The 19,166-nt window shown below is 45.2% G+C and overlaps 1 protein-coding gene across 1 annotated transcript in view; it reads left to right on the plus strand.

The window, feature by feature from the left end:
* LOC139226465 (claudin-4-like) overlaps positions 1 to 19,166 on the plus strand; it is a 60,802-nt gene extending 41,636 nt beyond the window's left edge. The window contains exon 2 of the mRNA XM_070857255.1: positions 18,517 to 19,166. Coding sequence (XP_070713356.1) covers positions 18,517 to 19,150 — 634 coding nt within the window. The 3' untranslated portion in view covers positions 19,151 to 19,166. The remainder of the gene's footprint in view (positions 1 to 18,516) is intronic.

Here is a 19,166-nt window from a genome sequence, read left to right on the forward strand (position 1 = left end):
ATTTGCCTTGCTGGATACAGCCACAAAAATACTCAAGAAGCTTGACACCATCCAAGAGCAGTTCACTACATCAGCATTCCTGCCACTGGGCTCAATATACACTCCTCCATTACTGGTACTTCATGGTTGCAGTATATACGGAATGGACTGCTAAATCAAAAAGCAGAACCACAAAGGTAATAATCTCTGGATTACTTCCTGAGCCATGAGCAAATTTGCATAGGATAAATAAGATCAGAGAGATGAACACATGGCTCAAAGACTGTTGCGAGAGAAATGGGGTTCAATTCATGGGGCACTGGCATCAGTACTGGGGTAAGAGGGAGCTGTTCCGTTGGGATGGGCTTCACTTGAACCATGCTGGTTCTAGTGTCCTGGTGAATCGAATAACTAGGGCTGTAGAGAGGGCTTTAACCTAAATAGTGGGGGGTGGGGGGGCGGAGGGAGGGAGCAGGTGAGCTGAAATTTAAAAAGTTAAGGAGTAAGGAGAAGGCAATAGAGCAGGGTAGCGGTAGGAGAAATGATAACCAGAGTGAGACAGGAAGGGACAGAATGTATAAAAATGAGTGTATTAGAAAGTGGAGTCAAATCAGGGAAAAATGGTAAAAAGACAAAATTAAAAGCTCTTTATCTGAATGCATGCAGCATTCATCCCAAGATAGATTAGTTGATGGCACAAATAGATATAAATGGATATGATCTGATAGCCATTACAGAGACATGGTTACAAGGTGACCAAGGCTGGGAACTGAATATTCAGGGGTATCTGATAATTTGGAAGGATAGACAGAAGGGAAGAGGAGGTGCGCTAGCTCTGTTAATAAAGGATGAAATCAGTGCGTTAGTGAGAAACGATATTGGCTCAGAAGATCAAGGTGTAGAATCAGTTTGGGTAGAGATAAGAAATAATAAGGGTTGAAGTTACTGGTGGGCGTAGTCTACAGGCCCCTTAATAGTAGCTACACTGTTGGATGGAGTATAAATCAAGACATAATGGAGGTTTGTAAGAAAGGTACTGTAATTATCATGGGCAATTTTAATCTTCATATTGATTGGACAAATCAAATTGGCCAAGGTAGCCTTGAGAAAGAGTTCATAGAGTGTATCCGGGATGGTTTCCTTGAACAGTACATTGTGGAACCAACCAGAGAGCAGGTTATCTTAGATCTGGTACTGTGTAATGAGACAGGATTAATAAATGATCTCATAGTAAAGGATCTTCTAGGAAAGAGTGATCATAGCATGGTTGAATTTCAAATTCAGTTGGAAGGCGAGAAAGTCGGATCTCAAACCAGTGTCCTGATTCTAAATAAAGGCAATTACAAAGGTATGAAAGCAGAGATGGCTGAAGTGGACTGGGAAAATAGATTAAAGTGTAAGACAGTTGATAAGCAGTGGCAAACATTTAAGGAGATATTTCATAACTCTCAACAAAAATATATTCCAGTGAGAAAGAAAGACTTTAAGTGAAGGGAGAACCATCTGTGGCTAACTAAGCCAGTAAAGGATGGTATCAAATTGAAAACAATGGCATACAAAGTGGCCAAGATTAGTGGGAGGCCAGAAGATTGGGAATTTTTTTAAAACAGCAAAAGGACGACTAAAAAAATAATAAAGAGAGGGAAGATAGATTCTGAGAGTAAACTAGCAAGAAATATAAAAACAGATATTAGGAGCTTCTACAGGTATATAAAAAGGAAGAGAATAGATGAAGTAAATGTTGGTCCCTTAGAGGATGAGACTGGGGAATTAATAATGGGAAACAGGGAAATAGCAGAGATTTGAACAAATATTTTGTATCGGTCTTCACGGTAGAAGACACTAAAAACATCCCAATAATGGATAATCAGGGGGCTATAAGGAGGGAGGAACTTAAAACAATCACTATCACTAAAGTAAAAATAATCGGTAAAATAATGGACTAAAGGTGGACAAGTCCCCTGGACCTGATAGCTTGCATCCTACGGTCTTAAAATAAGTGGCTACAGAGATAGTGCATGCATTGGTTGTAATCTACCAAAATTCCCTGGATTCTGGTGAGGTTCCAGCAGATTGGAAAACCACAAATGTAAAGCCTCTATTTTAACAAGGAGGCAGACAGAAAGCAGGAAACTAGACCAGTTAGAATAACATCTGTCATTGGGAAAATGCAAGAGTCCATTATTACGGAAGCAGTAGCAGGGCATTTGGAAAAACATAATACAGTCAAGCAGAGTCAGCAAGGTTTTATGAAAGGGAAATCATGTTTGACAAATTTACTGGAGTTCTTTGAGGATGTAACGAGCAGAGTGGATAAGGGGGAACCAGTGGATGTGGTGTATTTGGATTTCCAGAAGGCATTCGATAAGGTGCCACATAAAAGGCTACTGCACAAGATAAAAGCTCAAGGGGTTGGGGGGTAATATATTAGCATGGATAGAGGATTGACTAACTAAGAGAAAACAGAGTCGGGATAAATGGGTCATTTTCCGGTTGGCAAACGGTAACTAGTGAGGTGTCACAGGGATCGGTGCTGGGGCCTCAACTATTTACAATCTATATTAATGACTTGGATGAAGGGACGAGTGTAATGTAGCCAAGTTTGCTGATGATACAAAGATGGGTGGGAAAAGCAAAAATGAACACAAAAAATCTGCAAAGGGATATAGGCAGGCTAACAGTTGGCACAAACAGTTGGCAGAGGGAGTATAATGTGGGAAAGTGTGAGGTTATCCATATTGGCAGGAAAAATAAAGAAACAAATTATTATTTAAATGGAGATAAATTACAAAATGCTGTAGTACAGAGGGATCTGGGAGTCCTTGTGCATGAAACACAAAAATTTAGTATGCAGGTACAGCAAATAATCAGGAAGGCAATTGGAATGTTGGCCTTTATTGCAAAGGGAATGGAGTATAAAAGCAGGGAAGTCCTGCTGCAACTGTACAGGGCATTGGTGAGGTTGTTTAGAGAAGGTTCACTAAGTTGATTCTTGAGATGAAGGGGTTGATTTATGAAGAAAGGTTGAGCAGGTTGGGCCTATGCTCATTGGAGTTTTGAAGAATGAGAGGTGATCCTATTGAAACATATAAGATACATGAGGGGGCTCAACAAGGTAGATGCAGAGAGGATGTTTCCCCTCGTGAGTGAATCTAGAACTAGGGGGCATAGTTTCAGTATAAGGGCTCACCCATTTAGAACTGAGATGAGGAGGAATTTGTTCTCTCAGAGGGTCGGAGATCTGTGGAATTCTCTGCCTCAGAGAGCTGGAGGCTGGAGCCTGGGTCATTGAATATATTGAAGATGGAGATAGACAGATTTTTGAGTGATAAGGGAGTGAAGGGTTATGGGGAGCGTGCAGGGAAGTGGAGCTGAGTCCATGATCAGATCAGCCATGATCTTATTGAATGGCAGAGCAGCTCGAGGGGCCAAATGGCCTACTCCTGCTCTTATTTCATATGTTCTTATGTAATGCTTTGATGTAACACCATCACTTCAAGTTATCCTCCAAGTTACATACCCTCCTGACTTGGATATATATCATCGTATCTTCATAGTCACTGGGTAATTTTCCAACATATTAAAATCATGGGAGTGCCATCATCACAAGAACCGCAGCAATTCAAGGAAAAGGCCCAACACCACTTCTGAGACAACTAGGGATGGGCAATAAATCTTGCTTTTCCAGTACTGCCCACAGCCCAAGAACAAAAGAAAAGACCAGATATTGGTAATAATCTTTGCACTTGATTTACAAATCAGTCAAAGAAACTGTACTCGGATACACTACAGTGACAGAGAGCTTGATACTTGATAGAGAACTGCCATTTATGAAATGGTAACAGTTGCAATGTCTCTTCCTTAGACCTTTCCATTCACTTTCAGTTTCCTGTTCCACGTGTGGTGCCTGTTATATTGAGAAAGTGCTTTAAGGACTACTGCCATTGCCTAACAACATTCCAGATATGGCTGTTATTCACATCCCCATTTACTCAGTTGATTAAAATATATATATATAATTACAGCACTCTTGTTAATGCTTTGGGAGCTTTTTCAAAGAAGGTGGCTTCCACTTCAAAAGAATGAGGGATATAATTGGGCAGCAGCCAATAATGTTTAAGTATTGCCAGACCAGGAACAAAAGTCGGTTCATGAGCATAGGAATGATAAGTGAATGGGACTTGGTGCAAGTTAGGATACGGACAGCAGAGTTTTGGATGAGTTCAAGTTTATGGAGGGAAGAAGATGGAAGGCTGGCCAGGTGTATTAGAATAGTCAAGTCTAGAGGTAACAAAGGTATGGATGAGGGTTTCAGCAGCAGATGAGCTGAGTTAGGGACGGAGACGGGTTATGTTATGGAGGTGTAAGTAGGGGGTCTTAGTGATGAAGCGGTTATATGATCGGAAGCTCATCTCAGGATCAAATAGGATGCCAAGATTACAAACGGTCTAATTCAATCTCAGACAGTGACCAGGAAGAAAGATGATGTCAATGGCGAGGGAATGGAGTTTATGGAGAGGGCCGAAGACAATGGCTTTAGTCTTCTCAATACTTAGTCGGAAGAAATTTCTACTCTGGATGTCCAACAAGCAGCGTGTCAAATCAGAGACAGTGGGGGGGGGGGGGGGTCAAGAGAGGCGGTGGTGAGGTAGAGCTGGATGTCATTAGCGTACATGTGGAACCAGACATTGTGTTTTCGGATGATGTCGCCAAGAGGAAGAATGCAGATGAGAAATAGATCGTTGGGAGACTCCAGAGATAATGTTGTGGTAGCGGAAAGACAAGCCATTTCAGGTGATTTTCTGGATAGATAAGAATGGAACTAGGCGAGAGCAGTCCCACTCAGTTAGACGACATAGGAAGAGGATGGTGCGGTCAACTGTGTTAAAGGCTGCAGAGCGATTGAGAAGGATGAGGAAGGATTGTTTACCACAGTCACAGTGGCATAGGATGTCATTTGTGACTTTGATAAGGGCCATTTCAGTGTTGTGGCAGGGGCAGAAACCTGATTGCAGGGGTTCAAACATGGAGTTGCAGAAAAGATGGTCTCGATTTGGGAAGTGACAGCATGTTCAAAGACTTTGGAGAGGAAAGGGAGGTTAGAGATGGGGTGATAGTTTGCAAGGGCAGAGGGGTCAAGGGTCGGTTTTTTGAGGAAGGAGGTGATTTGCTAATGGCAGATTTGAAGGGGAGGGGGAATAGTACATGATCAGCGAGAACCATAAACAATATCAGCTAACATGGGGCTAGGAGGCGAAGCTGGGTGGTCAGGAGTTTGGTGGGAATAGGATCAAAGGAGCAGGAGGTCAGTCTCATGGACAAGATTTTAAAAAATTTGTTTCTGGGATGTGGGCATCACTGGTAAGGCCAGCATTTATTGCCCGTTCCTAATTACCCTGAGAAGATGGTGGTGAGCCGCCTTCTTGAACCATAGCATTCCCTGTGGTGAAGGTGCTCCCATAGTGCTGTTAGGGAGGGAGTTCCAGGAATTTGACCCAGGAATGATGAAGGAACGGCAATATCTTTCTAAGTCAGGATAGTATGTAATTTGGGTGGGGAATTTACAGGTGATGGTGTTCCAATGCACCTGATACCCTTATCCTTCTAGGTGGTAGAGGTCGTGTGTTTGGGAGGTGCTATCGAAGAAGCTTTGGTGAGTTGCTGCAGTGCATTTTGCAGATGGTACACACTGCAGCCATGCTGCACCAGTGGTGGATGGAATTAATGTTTGAGGTGGTGCATGGGGTACCAATCAAGCGGGCTGCTTTGTTCTGGATGGTGTCGAGCTTCTTGAGTGTTGTTGGAGCTGCACGCATCCAGGCAACTGGAGAGTATTCCATTACACTCCTGATTTGTGCCTTGTAAATGGTGGAAAGGCTTTGGGGAGTCAGGAGGTGAGACACTCGCCGCAGAATACCCAGCCCTTGAAGCCACAATATTTATGTGGCTGGTCCAGTTAAGTTTCAGGTCAATGGTGACCCCCAGGATGTTGATGGTGGGGGATTCAGCGACAGTAATGGGCCGGTGGTTAAATTCTCGCTTGTTCAAGATAGTCATTGTCTAGCATTTGTGTGCTGTGAATGTTACATTCCATTTATCAGCCCAAGCCTGAACATCATCCAGGTCTTGCTGCATACAGGCATGGAGCGCTTCATTATCAGCGGAGTTGCGAATGGAACTGAACACTGTGCAATTATCAGCAAACATCCCCACTTCTGACCTTATGATGGAGGGAAGGTCATTGATGAAGCAGCTGAAGGTGGTTGGGCCTAGGACACTGCCCTGAGGAACTCCTGCAGTGATATCCTGGGGTTGAGATGATTGTCCTCCAACAATTACAACCATCTTCCTCTGTGCTCAGTATGACTCTAGCCAGTGGAGGGTTTTCGCCCTGATTCCCAGTGTCTCCAATTTTACTAGGGTTCCTTGTTGCCACACTCAGTCAAATGCTGCCTTGATATCAAAGGCAGTCACTCTTACCTCACCTCTGAAATTTAGCTCTTTTGTCCATGTTTGGACCAAGGCTGTAATGAGGCTGTAGTTGTTTAATTGTTCACCACCATTCACAACTGGATATGGCAGGACTGCAGAGTGTTGATCTGATCTGTGGATTGTGGGATCGCTTACCTGTTAATAGCATTCTGCTGTTTAGCATGCATGTATCCTGTGTTGCAGCTTCCCCAGGTTGGCACCTCATTTTTAGATACACCTAGTGCTAATCTTGGCCTGCTCTTCTTCCCCCCTCATTGAACCAGGGTTGGTCCCCTGGCTTGTTGGTAATAGTAGAGTGAGAAAAATGCCAGACAATAAGGTTACAGATTGTAGTGGAATATAATTCTCCTGCTGTTGATGGCCCACAGCACCTCATGGAAGCCCAGTTATGAGCTGCTAGATCTGTTCTGAATCTATCCCATTTAGCATGGTGGTTGTACCACACAACATGATGGAGAGTACCCTCAGTGTGAAGACGGGACTTCTTCTCCAAAAGGACTGGGCGGTGGTCACTGCTACCAATGCAGTCATGGACAGATGCATCTGAGACAGGTAGATTGGTGAGGATGAGGTCAAATAGTTTTTTTCCCCTCGTGTTGGTTCTCCCACCACCTGTTGCAGTCTGGCAGCTATGTCCTTCAGGACTCGAGCAGCTCGGTCAGTAGTGGTTCCACCAAGCCACTCAGTGATGGACATTGAAGTCCCCCACCCAGAGTACATTCTGTGCCCTTGCTACCTGCAGTACTTCTTCCAAGTGGTGCTCAACATGGAGGAGTATTGATTCATCAGCTTAGGGAGGGCGGTAGGTGGCAATCAGTAGGAGGTTTCCTTACCCATCCTTGACCTGAAGCCATGAGACTTCAACGGGTTTGGAGTCAATGTACGGTACTCCCAGGACCACTCCCTCTCGACTTGTATATTACTACGCTGCCAGCTCTGGGATGGTGATAGAGGAGTCGGGGATATTAGCTGAAAGGTATGATTCTGTGAGTATGACGATGCCAGGCTGTTGCTCCACTAGTCTGTGGGACCGCTCTCCCAATTTTGGCACAAGTCCAAAGACGTTAGTAAGGAGGACTTTGCAGGGTCGACTAAGCTGCGTGTGCGATTGTCGTGTGAAGCTGATGCCTAGGTTGATCCCAGGTGGTCCGTCCGGTTTTATTCATCTTATTGTTTTTCGAAGCTGTTGTTGGTACAACTGAGTGGCTTGCTATGCCATTTCAGAGGACAGTTAAGAATCAATTACCTTGCTGTGAGTCTGGAGTCATATATAGGCCAGACCAGGTAAGGATGGCAGATTTCCTCCAGATGGGTTTTTACGACAATCCAATAGTTTTATGCTCACCATTACTGATATTAGCTTTGTATTCCAGATTTATTTAATTAACCAAATTTAAATTCCCCAGCTACCAGTGGTGGGAACTCACATCTCTGCATTATTAGTCCAGGCCTCTGGATTACTAGTCCAGTAACATGACCAATGTGCTACTGTTCCCAGTTCAGAGAGGACATGAGGAGAGATACAAGAGAAACTAGAGAAAGGTGCGAGTTCAGGTCTAGGGTAGAGGGAAGCTTAGAGGAAGTTTAGCCCGATGGGCTAGGGGAAGGGAGGGAAGCAGCAAAGGCAGCTGAATGGATGGTCTCAATTTTAGTGACAAACAAGTCCATGACCTCCTCGCACTTGTTGTGACAGTGGAGGAAGCAGGGGAACGGGTTTAAGAAGATAATTTGTAATGAAGAGAAGCAATGGGTTATCCTTACATTCCGTGATGATCCTGGAATAGTGAGCAGTTTGGTAGAGGAGAGCAGGACTCGATTGTGCTTTATGTGATCCCACCAGATCTGGTGATCAATGGCTAAACCAGTTGTCCGCCATAAACATTCATATCTGCGTCCCTTGGAGAATGAGAAGTCACTCAGTGCAGAGGCTGAGGAAGGAAAGCAATGAAGATATCTCGGTGAAAAACTTGACTTCAAACTTGGGTGGGTGGTAGAGAACGCAAATTTTAAAGGAGAGGCGAGATGAGCAAATAGTTCTAATCACATTTACTCACACTGTTCCCATATACTTGCAACTCCTTTTTCTTCATCCACCTATTGAATACAGTCTTAAATGTTGACATCGTTTCTGCTCAACTACTAACCCAATTTTTCAAGTATTTTTTCATGTTTATATTTCCTCCTTCCAGACAGCATCCTAGTGAATCTGCAATGCACTGTCTCTAAAGTCTCAATGTTTACCGTGAAGTGCAGTGACTATAGCCATGTCATAGGCAGTCGCTCAGAATCGAGGAAGACTTGCTTCCACTCTAAAATGAGTCCTTAGGTGGCTGAAGAGTCCAATACAAGAACCACAGTCCCTGTCACAGGTGGGACAGATAGTCATTGAGGGAAAGGGTGGGTGGGACTGGTTTGCTGCACACTCTTTCCGCTGCCTGCGCTTGGTTTCTGCATGCTCTCGGCGATGATATTCGAGGTGCTCGGCGCCCTCCCGGATGCACTTCCTCCACTTAGGGCGGTCTTTGGCCAGGGACTCCCAGGTGTCAGTGGGGATGTTGCACTTTATCAGGGAGGCTTTGAGGGTGTCCTTGTAATGTTTCCTCTGCCCACCTTTGGCTCGTTTGCCATGAAGGAGTTCCGAGTAGAGCACTTGCTTTGGGAGTCTCGTGTCTGGCATGCGAACAGTGTGGCCTGCCCAGTGGAGCTGATCAAGTGTGGTCAGCTCTTCAATGCTTGGGAGGTTGGCCTGGTCAAGTACGCTAACGTTGGTGTGTCTGTCCTCCCAGGGGATTTGCAGGCAAAAGAGGACTACAGTGGAATTAATTACATATCATACAATATAGAAACACTGACTTTTCCCACCCTGGATATCTTCATGTTGGAATTTTTAGCTGATCCAAAGACACATTAGATAATGAGATTATCTGTTATGTACAACAACAACAACTTGTATTCATATAGTGCCTTTAACATCATGAAATGGCCCAAGGCACGTCACCGGAGTATCATGAAATAAAAAATACCTACATGTTGTTAACTTGGATTACTATCTAATCAAAAATGTGTTTGGTCTGAAAGTGAATGTTTCCATTTATGATATCATATGCTCACTGCTTCTATTTACTTCTCTTATGCTAATTTTATGACTGTTGAGGAGTGATAGTTTGGGAACGTACTTTATGCAATACCTAGATCAATGTAGGGTGTGTTAAAACAACAACTTGCCTTTCTATAGTGCCTTTAATGTGATAAAATGTCCTCACCGAGGCATATGAAAGCATGGGTCTTACGCTTAATATCCGCAAGACAAAGGTCCTCCACCAGCCTGTCCTCGCCGCACAGCACTGCTCCCCCAGTCATCAAGATTCACGGCGCGGCCCTCGACAACGTGGACCACTTCCCATACCTCAGGAGCTACTTGTCAACAAAGGCAGACATTGATGCGGAGATTCAACATTGCCTCCAGTGCGCCAGTGCAGCCTTCGGCCCCCTGAGGAAAAGAGTATTCAAAGACCAGGCCCTCAAACCTACCACCAACTCATGGTCTACAGGGCTGTAGCAATACCCACTCTCCTGTATGGATCAGAGACATGGATGACTTACAGAAGACACATCAAGTTGCTGGAGATATATCACCGACGATGTCTCCGCAAGATCCTGCAAATCCCCTGGGAGGACAGATGCACTAACATCAGTGTCCTCACACAGGCTAACATCCCCAGCATTGAAGCACTAACCACACTCGATCAGCTTCGCTGGGCAGGCCACTTAGTTCACATGCCAGACACTAGACTCCCTAAGCAACTGCTCTATGCGGAGCTCCTTCATGGCAAACGAGCCAAAGTTGGGCAGTGTAAATGTTACAAGGACACCCTCAAAGCCTCCCTGGTGAAGTGCGACATCACCACTGATGCCTGGGAGACCCTGGCCTAAGACCACCCTAGGTGGAGAAAGTGCATCCGGAAGAGCGTTGAGCTCTTCAAAACTATCTATTCCTGCCTTGAATTTATTCAATGTCCCAGCTTCCACAGCTCTCTGAGGCAGTGAATTCCACAGATCCACAACGCTCTGAGAGAAGAAATTTCTCCTCATCTCAGTTTTAAATGGGCGGCCCCTTATTCTAAGATTATGCCTTCTAGTTCTAGTCTCCCCCATCAGTGGAAACGTCCTCTCTGCATCCACGCTGTGAAGCCCCCTCATAATCTTATACGTTTCGATAAGATCACCTCTCATTCTTTCCTCATAAGTCAATCCCCTCATCTCCGGAATCAATCTTGTGAACCTTTTCTGAACTGCCTCCAAAGCAAGTATATCCTTTCCTAAATATGGAAACCAAAACTGCACGCAGTATTCCAGGTGTGGCCTCACCAATACCCTGTACATCTGTAGCAAGACTTCCCTGCTTTTATAATCCATCCCCTTTGCAATAAAGACCAAGATACCATTGGCCTTCCTGATCACTTGTTGCACCTGCATACTAACATTTTGTGTTTCATGCACAAGTACCCCCAGGTCCCACTGTACTCCAGCACTTTGCAATCTTTCTCCATTTCAATAATAACTTGCTCTTTGATTTTTTTTCTACCAAAGTGCTTGACCTCACACTTTCCAACATTATACTCCATCTGCCAAATTTTTGCCAACTCACTTAGCCTGTCTATGTACTTTTGCAGATTGTTTGTGTCCGCCTCACACATTGCTTTTCCTCCCATCTTTGTATCGTCAGCAAATTTGGCTACGTTACACTTGGTTTCTTCCTCCAAATCGTTAATATAGCACTGATCCCTGCAGCACCCCGCTTGTTACTGATTGCCAACCCGAGAATGAACCATTTATCCCTACTCTCTGTTTTCTGTTTGTTAGCCAATCCTCTATCCATGCTAATATACCCCATGAACGTTTATCTTGTGCAGTAACCTTTTATGTGGCACCTTGTCAAATGCCTTCTCGAAGTCCAAATACATCACATCCACTGGTTCCCCTTTATCCACCCTGTTCGTTACATCCTCAAAGAACTCCAGCAAATTTGTCAAACATGACTTCCCCTTCATAAATCCATGCTGACTTTGCCTGACCAAATTTTGCTTTTCCAAATATCCTGTTACTGCTTCTTTAATAATGGACTCCAACATCTTCCCAACCACAGATGTTAGGCTAACTGGTCTATAGTTTCCTGCTTTTTGTCTGCTTCCTTTTTTAAATAGGGGCATTACATTTGCAGTTTTCAAATCTGCTGGAACCTCCCCAGAATCCAGGGAATTTTGGTAAATTACAACCAATGCATCCACTATCCCTGCTGCTACTTCTCTTAAGACCCTGAGATGGAAGCCATCAGGTCCAGGGGATTTATCCATCTTTAGTCCCGTTATCTTAAGTTCCTCCCTCGCTAAAGCCCCTTGACTATCCACTGTTGGAATATTGTTAGTGTCCTCTACCGTAAGACTGATACAAAATATTTCTTCAGAGTTTCTGCCATCTCCATGTTTCCCATTACTTAATCCCCAGTCTCGTCCTCTAAGGGACGAACATTTGCTCTAGCCAGTCTTTTCCTTTTTATATACCTATCGAAACTCTTGCTATCTGTTTTTATATTTCGTGCTAGTTTACTTTCACAGGGCTAGAACCTCCACTTTTGTGGTTATCGCCCAAAAATGAACGATATTTCTGGCGTGGGCATTAATACAGGGTTTTCAGATCGCCGGCTTCTCGTCCATTCTCAAATCATCTAGTTTCCACTTTTGAAAATAGGCGATACTGCGAGCGATATCAAATGGGCGACAGCATTACATTTTTTTGACCTTCTGCCATAAAGTGTGGCCATCCTAAGCAACGGCATGGCAATGCTCGATTCCTGTGATTCTGGAGGTCAAGGGTCATCATGACATGTGCAGAAGAGGAGACAGAGAGAAAGGGAGCTCAGAGGGACTGAAGGCGTGTCTGGGTGTAATGTGGCTGCTTTGGGGGGAAGGACGGAGACTTTAGAGCTTCACGGCAAGTAGGCAATCAAAAAGTAGCTGTTACCAGCCACATATTTGACCTATAATGGAGAGAGAGGAGGAGGCATCACAGCACACTGTGGAGACTGACACTGAGAGAGCAGTGAAGTGGGGGAGGAGCACATTGGAGGCGCAAAAGAGCCCGGAGGTTCTCGGACGAGGCAAATGCCTCCCTCCTGCAGGAGGTCGAGTTACACTGGGGTGATTTGACAAAGGGAGGGCGTGGGAAGTCCATCCTAAAGGCATACCAGAAGATATAGGCCGAGATAGCAGAGGTGGTCCCGTCGGCGACCAATGAGGTGCATGAGGTCAACCAATGCCGCAAATGATGGAATGACCTTGTGGGATCTGCAAGAGTAAGTATTACATTGATTTACATGTACTTATGTATTTATATAATTTGATTTGTAACAGTCATAAGAACATAAGAACATAAGAATTAGGAACAGGAGTAGGCCATCTAGCCCCTCGAGTCTGCTCCGCCACTCAACAAGATCATGGCTGATCTGGCAGTGGACTCAGCTCCACTTACCCGCCCGCTCCCCATAACCCTTAATTCCTTTATTGGTTAAAAATCTATCTATCTGTGATTTGAATACATTCAATGAGCCAGCCTCACTGCTTCCCTGGGCAGAGAATTACACAGATTCACAACCTTCTGGGAGAAGAAATTCCTTTTCATCTCGGCTTTAAATTGGCTCCCCCATATTTTGAGGCTGTGCCCCCTAGTTCTAGTCTCCCCGACCAGTGGAAACAACCTCTCTGCCTCTATCTTGTCTATCCCTTTCATTATTTTAAATGTTTCTATTAGATCACCCCTCATCCTTCTGAACTCCAACGAGTAAAGACACAGTCTACTCAATCTATCATCATAGGGTAACCCCCTCATCTCCGGAATCAGCCTAGTGAATCGTCTCTGTACCCCCTCCAAAGCTAATATATCCTTCCTTAAGTAAGGTGACCAAAACTGTACACAGTACTCCAGGTGCGGCCTCACCAATACCCTGTACAGTTGCAGCAGGAGTGACTATCAGAGAGAAAACAGGGAATTATAGACCGGTCAGCCTGACCTCAGTAGTGGGTAAAATGATGGAATCAATTATTAAGGATGTCATAGCAGTGCATCTGGAAAATGGTGACATGATAGGTCCAAGTCAGCATGGATTTGTGAAAGGGAAATCATGCTTGACAAATCTTCTGGAATTTTTTGAGGATGTTTCCAGTAAAGTGGACAAAGGAGAACCAGTTGATGTGGTATATTTGGACTTTCAGAAGGCTTTCGACAAGGTCCCACACAAGAGATTAATGTGCAAAGTTAAAGCACATGGGATTGGGGGTAGTGTGCTGACGTGGATTGAGAACTGGTTGTCAGACAGGAAGCAAAGAGTAGGAGTAAACGGGTACTTTTCAGAATGGCAGGCAGTGACTAGTGGGGTGCCGCAAGGTTCTGTGCTGGGGCCCCAGCTGTTTACATTGTACATTAATAATTTAGACGAGGGGATTAAATGCAGTATCTCCAAATTTGCGGATGACACTAAGTTGGGTGGCAGTGTGAGCTGCGAGGAGGATGCTATTAGGCTGCAGAGTGACTTGGATAGGTTAGGTGAGTGGGCAAATGCATGGCAGATGAAGTATAATGTGGATAAATGTGAGGTTATCCACTTTGGTGGTAAAAACAGAGAGACAGACTATTATCTGAATGGTGACAGATTAGGAAAAGGGAAGGTGCAATGAGACCTGGGTGTCATGGTACATCAGTCATTGAAGGTTAGCATGCAGGTACAGCAGGCGGTTAAGAAAGCAAATGGCATGTTGGCCTTCATAGCGAGGGGATTTGAATACAGGGGCAGGGAGGTGTTGCTACAGTTGTACAGGGCCTTGGTGAGGCCACACCTGGAGTATTGTGTACAGTTTTGGTCTCCTAACTTGAGGAAGGACATTCTTGCTATTGAGGGAGTGCAGCGAAGATTCACCAGACTGATTCCCGGGATGGCGGGACTGACCTATCAAGAAAGACTGGATCAACTGAGCTTGTATTCACTGGAGTTCAGAAGAATGAGAGGGGACCTCATAGAAACGTTTAAAATTCTGACGGGTTTAGACAGGTTAGATGCAGGAAGAATGTTCCCAATGTTGGGGAAGTCCAGAACCAGGGGTCACAGTCTGAGGATAAGGGGTAAGCCATTTAGGACCGAGATGAGGAGAAACTTCTTCACCCAGAGAGTGGTGAACCTGTGGAATTCTCTACCACAGAAAGTAGTTGAGGCCAATTCACTAAATATATTCAAAAGGGAGTTAGATGAAGTCCTTACTACTCGGGGGATCAAGGGTTATGGCGAGAAAGCAGGAAGGGGGTACTGAAGTTTCATGTTCAGCCATGAACTCATTGAATGGCGGTGCAGGCTAGAAGGGCTGAATGGCCTGCTCCTGCACCTATTTTCTATGTTTCTATGTTTCTATGTGAGGTTTTTCATTTTTACCGGGAATGGTTTACTCAAAGCCTGCAGTCACGGTGTACGTCTTTAGGTAAACAACGATGATTATCATAATAATCATGATTACATCTGTCAGTTAAGTGTTGTATCAGTGTCTGTGACAATACCTAGCAATGATATCATGCAATGATCTCATGCAATGTCATCCTGTCACCTTTTACAGAAGAAGCTATTGACGATGAGGTCCGTGCAGAGGTGAACGGGGGGGAGGGGCGGTTGGGGGGGGAGGGGGGTTGCCATCAATCCCCAGTGACATCACTGACATGGAGGAGTGGGTGCTCGCACTCGGGGGGAAGCACCCCCGGACAGCCACGTATGCATCAGCAGACCTGAAGTGATGCCATGTGAGTAAAGCTTACACCATTGTGTGATGTAAAGTCAATAAATGCCACACCCACTCATATCTGAACAATCATATATGATAGATGATTTCTAAAATTGTCATAGAAATAATGATGGCCTAATGAAAATCACTGCAATGCAAATGTGTTGATGGTCATGAAATGTGATATCTGCAATGATTTTGATAGCGGTGGTGCTTTTGTCGTGCATATGCTGTGTATAGCGCTGGACTCACCTTGTCACCCTAGCACCCCTTTCTCCTCCAATAACCTCATTTGTGTTTTGCAGCTCAGCCAGCAGTGCATCACAAGGCAAGACCACAGAGGCCAGAAGGTGGGGGCGCGGGGCAGGAGTCGGTGGAAGATCCTACATCTGGTGCTGAGGAGTTCCGATTCTCGCCCGTCAATCCGCTGGGTCTGTTCTCCACGAATGAGAGCGTGGACTTCGAAGAACTTGCATCGTCATGCTCCAGAAGATATTCCACCCCAAGGCCATCTAGTGGTCCACTGGTCATTGCCACCTCTACTCTGGAGGTACCAGCCCCGAGTACCTCACCACAGGGCACCCCATTTGTCCACAGGACGGCACCGATCCCGTGGAGGTCCTGTGGACGTGGCAGGTCTGTTCCATGTGCACCACATGATAGCGAAGAGATAGTACAGTTGCCCAGGAGGTCTGTAGACATTGGTGACCAGCTCATCTTAGCATTGGGGGCAGATCCCAACAGTTGGCCACCATCTCCGGCACCATGACCGAGTACATTCTGTGCATGGCGGAGTTCCTTGATGCGATAGCCAGGAACACTGCTGGCTCAGGCCTCCCAGTGGTCCCCGAGCATGGCACTCCACCCTTAGGTTCTGCACCACCACTGCGAATGACAGATGAGAGCAAGGACCAAGATCCTGCTTCTGCATCAAAGAATGTTGCCCCCTCGGCACCCCGCGCTCCTGTACCTATCCAATGACTGCATCTGCCTTCATTCCCCCCTGCCCCCCCAAAGAGGCACCGCCTGAGGAGCTCCTCGGCCAGGCGCCGTGGAGCGAGGAGGGGAAGGGGTAGAGGTGGGGAGAAGAAGGGGAGGGGGGGAAGGAAAATGAGGTGCACATCCGCAGGTGATGGCTGTGTTACATCTCCATCTGGGTGTATGCAATTTATTGCAATGTATGGGGCCTGGGGACCATGCTCCTGCTTTGCCTTTGTATTCTATGTTGCTGAACATGTTGAACATGTGATTTATGTCAATGATGGAAATGGGGTGTGGGCGGGGGGGTTGGGTGTTATTGCCTGTGATGCTTATGATTTCAGGCCAATGCTGGTATAAAATTTTTGTTATTGAACATAACCTTGTTGCGCATTGTCTCAGATAGCTGCACCATTACACACTGGTGATTCCTTAACATGAAAGGTTTAATACAACTTATCATCAATGGACGTAAACTTTAACTGGCATCAAGGTGATGGGCAACATTGATGTCTGAGCTGCACACATACAGCAGTGTGTCAGCGTTGTCACTCACATCAACACCCTTTCAGGCAAATCGTTCAGATATCAGCTCCTCACGTAAGAGTGGGATTTAAAAAATGCCAGCCACACCGCTGGCGTTCATTCAGAACAGTTCCACTTTTTGTGGGCATTTTTTGGGCGAGCGTTATTGTGGGCAATATGTGTGTGAGGTGGTGAAATTGATGCTGGCCGATCTGCTGGGCGTTAGTTTCAGCAAATATGCTCTTCACGTTGAAAAAAAGTGGGCGGGCGGTATTATTGAATCTCGGCATTAAATCAATGCGGAAATTAGCGCTGGGAGATATTATGGGTGTTGATTCCACCCATTCTGCTGATTCCACCCAAAAAAAGTGGTCGGGCAGTAATATTTTTTCCGGTGATAAGCAGAGTGGGAAAGTAACGCTTGCTGATAAGTTTCCTAAAAATGCCCGTCAGTTTCCATTTTGTGGCTAAATGGGCGATATCTGGGTGTTATACGTCATTTCAGCAGTAAAATAGGCGTTAAGTGGGCATTAAGCATGCAAACAAAGTGCGTGCCCCACAATCTATTTTCCCTTTCTTAATCATTTTTTTAGTCATTCTTTGTTGATTTTTAAACGCTTCCCAATCTTCTGTCCTCCCACTAGTTTTGGTCACATTGTAAGCCCCTGTTTTTAATTGGATACCGTCCTTTATTTCTTTAGTTAGTCACGGATGGCTATCTTTTCTCTTACGCCCTTTCCTCCTCCTGGAATATATTTTTCTTGAGCGTTGTGAAATATCTCCTTAAATGTACACCACTGTTCATCAATCGTCCTCTGGCTTATTCTCTGGCTGTGGTTGGATAGATAAGAATGGAACCAGGTAAGGGCAGTACTACCACCACGGAGGGGAGCAAAGAGGTACTGCCACTATTGTGGGGTGAAAGAACAGGCATGCATTATCATGATGCTACATGTCAGTGATGTGATTATATTTTTGCAATGTAATTAAATATATTGGTGCCAATTACATCATCACAGTCTAATTTAATTAGCTGGACGATTATCATTTTAATTACTTCTTACTGATCTTGGTTTGAACAGAACCTCAGTTTTGGTACTAGTATCTTCCTTCTAGCAGGTGCCTGTTGATGTTCTGTACAAAACCGCTCATTGTCGTCCCATAGTATTGATAGGGTCAGAAAAAGAAAAATAAATTACTAAAGATTGCCTTTTAGTTAGCTCCTCCTATCATAAGAATCAGAGAAGGAAATAAGTAGCAGTAAAGTCCTCTGGGGATTTAGTTTACATTAACTCAGATGGATGTTTATAATGTGAAAGAGTTACCAGGAGGAGGTCCCTTGTTCTCGAAATAGAATATTACTTAGAGTTACAGTAGGCAATACAATTTACCAATAAAGAATGCATTTCTTTACCAGAAGAAAATACATTTAGCGGCAGACACAGACGCCAAGAACGACACAAGTGCTTTATTAACCATCCCGTTCTTGCGCCACTTCAATTATCAAAAGTACCTGAAAATGGTAAGAGCAACTTTGGAATGTGGTCCGACGGGTATTGCCTGTCTTCAGCTATGTTCACTGAGAACAGGAGCGAATGCCCGCCCACCGGTGAGGGGCTATAATTGTCACCACATTCACTGATTGTCTTCTGGTTGCTGCGGATCGTGAAAGCAGACACTATTGTTTCTCCTGGAACCTCGCGGATCGCTTGCACAAAACTACGAGAATGGCATCAATGGGACTGCAGATTCTGGGCATAGCCCTGTGTGTGTTCGGCTGGATGGGCGCTCTTCTCACCTGCGTCCTGCCCATGTGGAGAGTGACCGCTTTCATTGGAAACAATATTGTGGTGGCGCAGATTATTTGGGAAGGTCTGTGGATGAACTGTATTGTTCAGAGCACCGGGCAGATGCAATGCAAGGTGTACGACTCGCTGTTAGCGCTCTCCCAAGATCTCCAGGCTTCCAGAGCTTTGACAGTTATCTCCCTCGTGGTAGGAATCATGGGCATCCTTATCTCCATCGTGGGAGGTAAATGCACCAACTGTATAGAAAACGAGGCAACAAAGGCCAAGGTCACAATCATATCGGGAATTATCTTCATCCTGGCTGGGTTGTTGACCCTGATCCCAGTGTCCTGGTCAGCGAACACCATCATCAAGGATTTCTACAACCCGCTGGTGACGGACGCCCAGAGGAGAGAACTTGGAGCCTCCTTGTACATCGGTTGGGGAACATCGGGTCTGCTGCTCCTCGGAGGGGCTCTGCTCTGCTGCACCTGCCCTCCGAAGGACGATAATTCCTACTCGGCAAAGTATTCTGCGCCTCGGTCTGTTGCTCCGAGCAAGAACTATGTGTAACTTGGAAAGAAATAGA

The sequence above is a fragment of the Pristiophorus japonicus genome, chromosome 16 (assembly GCF_044704955.1).
Source record: "Pristiophorus japonicus isolate sPriJap1 chromosome 16, sPriJap1.hap1, whole genome shotgun sequence".
In the NCBI taxonomy this organism is placed as follows: Eukaryota; Metazoa; Chordata; class Chondrichthyes; family Pristiophoridae; genus Pristiophorus; species Pristiophorus japonicus.